The sequence below is a fragment of the Triticum aestivum genome, chromosome 5D (assembly GCF_018294505.1).
Source record: "Triticum aestivum cultivar Chinese Spring chromosome 5D, IWGSC CS RefSeq v2.1, whole genome shotgun sequence".
In the NCBI taxonomy this organism is placed as follows: domain Eukaryota; kingdom Viridiplantae; phylum Streptophyta; class Magnoliopsida; order Poales; family Poaceae; genus Triticum; species Triticum aestivum.
Window position 1 is genome coordinate 285856509 of NC_057808.1, and position 8651 is coordinate 285865159.

At 46.7% G+C, this 8651-nt stretch overlaps 1 protein-coding gene and 1 long non-coding RNA gene across 2 annotated transcripts; one reads left to right on the forward strand and one right to left on the reverse strand.

Moving 5' to 3' along the window:
* Positions 1 to 732: 732 nt before the first annotated feature.
* LOC123121105 (uncharacterized) lies at positions 733 to 3365 on the forward strand. The gene is made up of 2 exons (XR_006459639.1): positions 733 to 1521; positions 3104 to 3365. It is a non-coding gene; the product is annotated as an uncharacterized lncRNA (long non-coding RNA).
* A 1295-nt stretch (positions 3366 to 4660) lies between these two features.
* Positions 4661 to 6875, reverse strand: LOC123121104 (uncharacterized). The gene has a single exon (XM_044541033.1). It carries the CDS (start codon positions 6322 to 6324, stop codon positions 5329 to 5331), a length of 996 nt encoding a protein of 331 aa, XP_044396968.1. The 5' UTR covers positions 6325 to 6875; the 3' UTR covers positions 4661 to 5328.
* Positions 6876 to 8651: the final 1776 nt, after the last annotated feature.

The window sequence follows — 8651 nt, forward strand, 5'->3', positions numbered from 1 at the left end:
CCGGCGAGTGGCGCCGCCGCGACGGTGGCGGCCAGCAGCAGGACCGCGAGGGCCAGCGCGCAAGACACGTGGATCGAGTTGGAGTTTGGACGGAACGTATGTAGCGGAGAGGAGAGGGTGGTGGAGCGCGCAGTATCAACAGACGAGTCCCTGTACGCGGCCTACCGGTGCGTGCGAGGGATGGAACGGCTAGCTTAACTGATGGTCGCGCAACAGCACAGGAGTCTGTTTCCTTTGTTTGTTCGGTGATCATCCCCTAGTTTAAAAAGAGAGGAAATTAAGTGGTATTCTTTCTTCATCTTTTTAGTCTGCATATAAAATTTGTCTGAAGTCAAACTTTATAAAGTTTTATAAACTTTGTAGAAAAAGTATCAACACGAAATCAATGTTCTTAGATGCATCATGAAAAAAAATTCATATTGATATACTCCCTCCGTTCCTAAATATAAGTCTTTGTAGAGATTCCACTATGAACCACATACAGATGTATATAGATGCATTTTAGAGGGTAGATTCATTCGTTTTGCTCCGTATGTGGTCCATAGTGAAATCTCTCCAAAGACTTATATTTAGGAACGGAGGGAGTATAACCTTAGTATTGCGGATGTTGATATTTTTTTTACGGAATCAATAACTTCCGAACGTCCAACTTTTACGCTCTCGCCCCGAACGACCTTTTGATCGTAGGATGTCAGCATTGATCCTAAAGCATGCCAAAGCAGCCACGTCATCGATTCCTTTCGTTCGGAAAAGGAGGTGGCTGCCCTGAACGTTTCCATCGTCCTCACGCCGCTGCCTTATCCATTTTCTCTCCTCACCAACCACACACTCCCAAGCAAACCTCCATTCCCATCCCCTTTCCTCACTACGGAGCACGGAGGAAGAGCACCAAGCGTCGGCGATGAGGCGGCCATGCGCCGGTGACGAGGCGGGCAGCGGAGGACACGCGGTGGGCGGCGGCGTGGAGGAACTCTACTAGATCCAACATCGGGACATTGTGCGGCTGAGATGGGCCGAGCTGCGCTGTCCTCGTCGGCGTCGCGCCTCCCAAACTCCACCGGCGTTGAGCCTCGAGCTGGGGCTCGGCAGCCTCGTCCAGCCGCCTCTGAGCAGCCTTGCGGTGGCCCGGCAACATGCGCGGTGTCCCGCCACAGGGAGGCTCGCCGGAAGAGCCGCTCATCGGGGAGCGCACGAGGAGCAGCTGACAGATAGGCTCGCCGGGAATGCGCGTCGTGGCCTCCGTCGGTCAATGACGCCCTCATGCCCAGTGCCAGAGCAACGGCTGGGGGCAGAGGTAAGTGGCGGCGATGCCCTCAAGCGGCGCGTCCTACATCGACAGCTGACGGTCGTCCATGGGCCAGTGCCCTCCGCCGGAGGAGTCGCTGGTGCTCGCTTAGGTCGGGGGCTTCCTCTTCCATTTTCCCCACGACGCGTGCTTGGACAGGATCTGGGGAGGTCGGGTGCTTCCTCTTCCATTTTCCCCGCCAGTCGAGTGAGTAGGAGCAGTTTGCTGCTCCTGTGGTATGCATGCTATCTCCTTTTTTGTGATTGCTTCTGTTTTCCCTCTAGATCATATGCAGTGTTTTTGCTTTTGGTGATTGGATTAAGTTGCTACAAGTACTGAGTTCACATCATCACGGCAATTTTCAGAAATCTTTGTAATAGTTCACACATCATCACGGCAATTTTTAGAAATCTTTGTAATAGTTGCACGGCAAATTTTAGTTTAAGTTGCCATGACAATTTTTAGTTTAAGTCGCCATGGCAAACTTATTGTAAATAGCATGGCAATTTTTGTTTGAAATATGACGGCAAATATACATTTCCAAAACATGGCAAATTTAACTACGTATCACGGAAATATACTTGTATAGCCATGGCATTTTTAATTTGTTTCCATGGCAAAAGTACTCCATTTTTGCTATGGAAAAAATTAATCCGTTTATTGACATGGCAGTTTTCACTCCATTTTTGCCATGGCAAATTTAACTTCATTTTTTGGCATGACAAAAATATGTTTATTTTTCGCATGGCAAATTTTAGGTTAAGTTGCCATGGCAATTTTCAGTTTAAGTCGCCATGACAAATTTATTGTAAAGAGCATGGCAATTTTAATTCAAATATTATGCAAATCTAAATTTATAGAACATGGCAAATTTTATTATGTAGCATCTTAAATATACTTGTGTAGCCATGGCATTTCTTAATTTATTTTCCATGGCAAAAGTACTACTTTTTTGCCATGGAAAATTTCACACCATTTTTGGCATGGCAAATTTAACTCCATTTTATGCCATGTCAAACTTCTATAATTAACATGTTCAAAAACATGTAAACTTGCCATGGCAAACTTATAGTTGTTCAAAAACATGGCAAACTTTGCCATGGCAACTTACGATGTTCAAAAACATGGCAACCTTTTGTAGATGTTCAAAAATATGACAAATTTGACATGGCATTTTAAAATGTTCAAAAACATGGCAAACTTGCCATGGCAACTAAAGTTGTTCAAAAACGTGGCAATGTTTGTAGATGTTTAAAAACATGGCAAATTTGCCATGGCAACTAAAATAAGTATTGTTTATAGATGTGTCTTTTTCCATGGCAACTAAATTCATTTTTTGCCATGGTTCGTTGTGTCTTTTTGCCATGTCCATCTTAAGAATGTTTGTCATGGGCATTACAAATTAGTTTGAGAACATGGCAAGTTTGTTCTTTCAAATTTGTTTTTGCCATCGGGATTACAGGTAGAATATCAGTACAACTTAAGATGTTTTCTCCATTTTTTTCCGAAAATTTTCTATGTGTCTAGAGATAGCTTTTTTCACCATATCACTTCATGGCAACTTTTGCAATTTTTTTTGTAAACTTTGTAGTGTTGGCAATTTTTTTATACTGTACAGATGCAATGATTTATTCCTTTTTTCTTGTTATTTTTTAAAACATAAACTTAAACATGGCAGTTTTTTCATAGAATGGCAAAAATCCATGGCAATTTTTTCGTGCAATAGACCATTGTTTATTAGTAATCACAGAAAAAACTGGGCTTCTTTTACTAGTTGTAACTTAATATGGGCTTTATTTTTCGTTTTCCTTTTCACAGGAAAAAGGCCTGTAGGGCCCGATGGTGGGGCGTTCGTGCTGGGGCGTTCTCCTCCCGAACGAGTCGTTCGGTCGATGCCCCTCCCGTCCCGAACGAAGCCTTCGGGGTCCTTTTTTTATATAAATTTGATCAAACTTTGCTTCTTATAAGGGGCCGTGCATTGTGTTTTCCTAGAGGAAAGCGGAGCTCCAGGGTTAGCCTCGTTTGAAAGAAGAAACAACTTATATATCCGCATCTCTGGAATACACAGGGTTCTCTGGAATACTCAGGGTTTGGATTCGATTCAGTAAGTTTACTCGTAGCTGTGGAACGATTGAGACACTTTTGGGATTGCAGTCAGGTAGTAGCATCAGCATATGCTCTATTTTTATACAGTGATACTAATAATGGAGTAATGTTCCTCTGAAACCTATACATCTGATGTAGCGGCTGGAGCCACAAAGGTGCAACAAGACAATCAAAGAGTAAACAGTTGCTGCAACACAGGCACTTTGAAAGAAAGAAACAAGAAAACATACTTGTGGACACACACAAACACATATTATATTTCCTTGACACGGGTTGTTTCTTCAATTACAGACCTTAATTAGTACCACCAAATCGCCAAACCGGTACATGTTTCATTCCATCTCCTTAACGGCAATTGGGCAGATCGCGAGGGACACGGTTTCACAATAAACTGGGAAAAGAGCTGCAGGCAGCAGACGCCGAATCTACATTTCAAATCCCCAGTAGCTCTATGATTGCATAATTAACCTTTCAGATTTTCTATGCAGTAATTAATCACAAGCATGATACCATTGTTTCCCACCGACAGTCATGCATCCATTTTTCATCAAATTAGTTTCCGTTGACAAAGCTCAGTTGGTAAAACATTAAATAAGAAAAAAAACATAATAAATGAACTTCGGCAAGCATAAATCACACAATTGGAACAAAGCTAACTCAGTCCATCTGTGGTTACACAACCCCAATTTATCATCAGAACATCAAGAGATCTTACGTTCGAGATAAAAAAAAACTGTAAATCTAGAGCAATATGGTTTTGGTACCAGGGAATGGATTTTTTTAATGAAAATCAGGGTATGGATTTTCTGCATGCTTTTAAAGAGAAATGGAGAACACAGATTACTCAAATGCTCTGCCCAAATTCAGGCCAACAGTTTTTCATTCATATCTGATTTTTTTACAACATGATTTGTTACTCGGTACATTGAGGACTTGCTTAACTTGAAGGTTCACCCACACGGACTCAAGAAAGGAGTTGGTTGCTTCTTTGGTGCAGCAACAACAATATGGTTTTGCTTCGGGATTTTGCAGCTGAGATCCCGCATTCCCCTTCGAGCACCCAGAGTTGAAACTGGAGTCACCTTCTTCATGCTAGGTGAAGCAGCAGTGACAGGCAGTGGTGTAGAGCCGAAGGAACACCAAGCAAACATGGTATTGTGAAAACAGAGACGAATCCATTGGATCTGTGCCTCAGTACACACTTTTCCTACTAGAGCAGCAGAATGTTTTAAGGAGCCACAGAAGCATACAAGAATAAATAGATACAAATTCAGGCCAACAAATTTTTATTCATATCTGAAATCGATTACAGTGCGACTTGATAGTCGGTACATTGAGGACTTGCTTAGCTCAAAGCTTCACCCACACATACACACAAGAGTTCACTAACCAATGTTACTCGTCGGAAACTGCAACTTTAACACACCAAGACGCCAGTGCCTAAGAATCCAATTCAGGCAAGATTAATTTTACAGGAGAGTCAGCATAGTCTCCAAACCCTAGGCAGCTCACAAGATTACGTGTGTATCGACAAGTTCAATTCTACTCCTTTTTTCCTGCTACAAGCCGGGTAGCAAACGGGCGTTTTGCATTTTGCAGCGAGTGCGTTTTCCGCTCTGTCTTGTGCTGGAATTGCAGTACATGAGTTTCCATTTTTTTTTGGCTCATCTGCTTTACTTTGATTTATTGAACATGCCCTTTATTTACTTAAACCCTTGACTTAGGACCAGGTATGGATGTAGTGTAACTATGCCGTACACATCTTAACAAGGTTTTTGCTGCCTAGACTAGATGGAGACTCTGCCGACACTCTTGTAAAATTACTAATGACTGAAAGGGATTCAAAGAACACTAGAAATCTTGGTGGTTAAGTGCAGAACCTAGAGATGCAAAGATTAAATGAAACTCATGTGTGAATGGTTTAGGAAGGTAAAAGACTAGCAAGGGCGTAATACCACTGGACGCACCCAAGGAATTGGTTGCTTCCTTGGTGCTGCAGCGGTGACACGGTTTTGCTTCGGAATCTTGCAGCTGAGCTCCCCCATCCCCCTTCTTGCGCGCAGAGTTGAAGCTGGAGTCGCCTTCTTCACGCTGGGCGCAGCAGCAATGACAGGCAATGGTGTAGAGCCGACGAAAGAGCGGGCCTTGGAAGCGACGGGACAAGAGACCTTCTTCACGGGCGCAACAGCAGTGGCAGGCAGGCAGAGTGGAGCCTTGGAAGCCGGGCGCTTGCGGTGGTGGCAAGCGGACTCCTCGTCTTCAGCCATCTGGCGTCCACGGGCACGGATCGCGCACCGGACATCCACGGGGTCAGCACCAGCAGCAGCCGGCAAGGTGGTGGCAGGCCCAGGGCGCGCGGCGGAGGCAATATCAGAGGCATCGAAGGAGCCGGGAATCGCCGGCGCAGGGCTGCGTTCTCCTTGGTTGACACCCTTGAGGTGGTGAACAAGTGGGCACCAGGCACGGACGGGATCAGCACGGGCCGCCTTGGCAGGAGCAGCGACATGAGACGCGGCCGTGGCGGCGTGGCGATGGGGACGCCCTCCATGGTCGACGTAGCGGCGGAGTTCTTGGGCGGCTGCAGCGGCCTCCTTGGCGAGGCCGTCTTCCTCGAGACGGCGCTGGAAGTCGGCGTCCCAGCGGGCGAGGGACTCCCGGGACTCACTGGTGGCCTTGGCCAGGCTGTGCTTGGTCCAGTACTCAAGCACCCTCTCGAGGACGCGCGAGGGCACCCGCATCTTCAGCGGGAGGGCTTGGGTGGCGGTCGGGCGATAGTCCCACGCCGGAGCGACGAGCACCTTGCCGTCGGAGCTACGGAGCTGGAGCACCTTCGCCGCCATCGGTGGCGTGTCTTGGATTGGATCTGGGGATCGGGGAGGGAGGCGAACGAATCGAGTTGGAGCCGCTGCCCGACCGCAAGCGCTTTTATTCATCGGCGACCCGACCGCAAGCGCTTTTATTCATCGGCGAGCTCCTGGTTCTTGGCGGACTCGGATTACCAGCTGTCGCCGGCTGAACTGGAAATGAACTCGAACTCGAATTCACAGGGCTGCCACCGCGCGGGGCCGTGTACCAGCCGAGCGGGGCAGGCGATGCCACCTCGCTGGTCCGACCGGCGTACGGGTTGGCCGGCGGCATCCGCGTCTCGGCGTGCGGTCACGGCCATTCCATCAGCGGGCAGGCGCAGGTACCCGAGCTCCGCGTCGCTAGCCATGGAGATCTTCAGGTGGCTGGCTCGTTGATTTCCCAGAGATCCCCGAACCGCAGCTCCCACCGGTGCGAGGAAGACGGCTGCATCCCTCCCGTCCGCTGTCGCGCCCTGCGCCGCCTCCTCCACAAGGCCGTCAGCCGGCGCACCCACACGGCGCGGCTCTGTTCCTCTGTTCTCGTAGCTTCTTCCTCTGTTCCTTTTCTTGGCTCCGGCCTCTCGGGCTCTGCTGCTGCCGAGGGCATTTTCTTTAACATTATCAAGACTTTTATTCCTCAAATGATCACCGTATCGTTTACAAGTGCTAGGGAAATAATCCCAACTTCCAGAACTACTATAAGAATTAATGAAAAAAATATCACACTCTGTTGACCGTGCACATGAAAACATAAATAGGAGATGTAAATCGCTGCTCTAAAATTACGCTGGTTCTTAAAGCATACACCTTCAAAGATGTCACACCCTTTGAAAAAGACCTGAAAACCAACAAAAAGATAGCTAAGTGTAGTACAACAACACGAGGCTACCAGCACGACCAAATCACAAATATTACTTTGCTGAGCTTGTGTCAGATCTAGAAAGCATCTAAACTAATACAACATCCTCACGCACCAACCTCCCTGTTGGTAAGAAACAACTCTTTGAAAAGCACTAATGCTACCAACAGAAATGAAAACAGAGCAAACATAAGTTTCTCGGGCGTTCAAATCTTCAGCCAATTACAATTTCTTGTTGTTACAGTGAGATGTATATATACAAATTTTAATTTGGTAGCGCAAAGACCTATTGGAACCCACACCAGGCAAGGCTCCAAAAGAATTCTCTTCGCGGCACTGGACCAGAGCCATCCTCGGGAAGCTCTAGCTCTACCCAAGGATAGAGCCATCCTCTGCAACATCACACAGATTACAAGAGGGACGACAAAGCACACCGAGCTACCACGGCCTCCAAAATAGGTATAACGGCCGAAACGAACGCACACATCCTGCTGACACGTAAGAATGAGATATAATAAAGCACACGACACCCGACCATGTCCGGAATATACACGTAGATGATTAGGAGCCCATAATTTGCTTTACAATATGCTTAGAGAAAATGATAACACATAGAAAAATAAAACAGAATGATGAATCACCTAAAGCATTTGCCATGTGGCGTGGATGATAATATTGCATATAAAAGCGTGTGAAGAAGAGAAGCAATAAGGCAAAGGACGTAGCAGACATATTTCTTTCCTTGGATTTGAGAATACATCTCTAAATGTAGCATACAAAGGTATTGACTTTTCATATAGTTTCAACATGGGTTGTTCTGCATAGCCAATCCGACATAACAAATATAGTCTAATACAATGCTATATGAAGTGCTATTATGAGAGCATAAGCTGCCAAGTATATATATCTTCAGCAATCAGCAGAAATATCATATATGGCCAGAAACCACGGCAGGAAGATAGGCAGAGATGAGAGTAGCAAACCTTGACGAGCAGAACAGAGACAGCAAGAAACAGAACGGAGATGCTGCACCCGACAAGATCGACTCTGCAATGGTCAAGATCGAACAACCTGCAAAAAAAGGGCAGCCCGGTGCATGTAGCTCCCGCTTGTGCAGGGTCTGGGAAAGGGTCCAACCAGAATAGACAAAAAAAACATCAGCAGAAAACAATGGTATTATGTAGCAACACATATGAAAGCAAGAAGGTGCCGCTGGTCGGAGAAGCAAAAAAAAACATTAGCAGCATGCACCATAAAAAGGGAAAAAAAATCTTATACGACCTAGGTCGTACGCTTCCCTAGATGAGACCCACTCCGATTCGTGACACCTGTATACATCAATCTCAAAGCACCGGTGCCTCTATTATCTCTAGTCTTCCCGATTCCCATCCATTCTTTATTTGACGACCCCTCGCCGGCGGCGACCGTGCGGCACGACCAGGCACTGGGCACGACGCCGTCGTCTTTGATGCACCTGCGCTGGCTACACCTCGCCGGCGGCGAACGTGCGGCTTCTGCTCCGTCACGCGCCAAGTAAGCCATGGCGACAAACTGC

Bases quoted from the DNA above. Each gene is read 5' to 3' on its own strand.
- LOC123121104 (XM_044541033.1), bottom strand. From the start codon at position 6,324: ATGAATAAAAGCGCTTGCGGTCGGGCAGCGGCTCCAACTCGATTCGTT.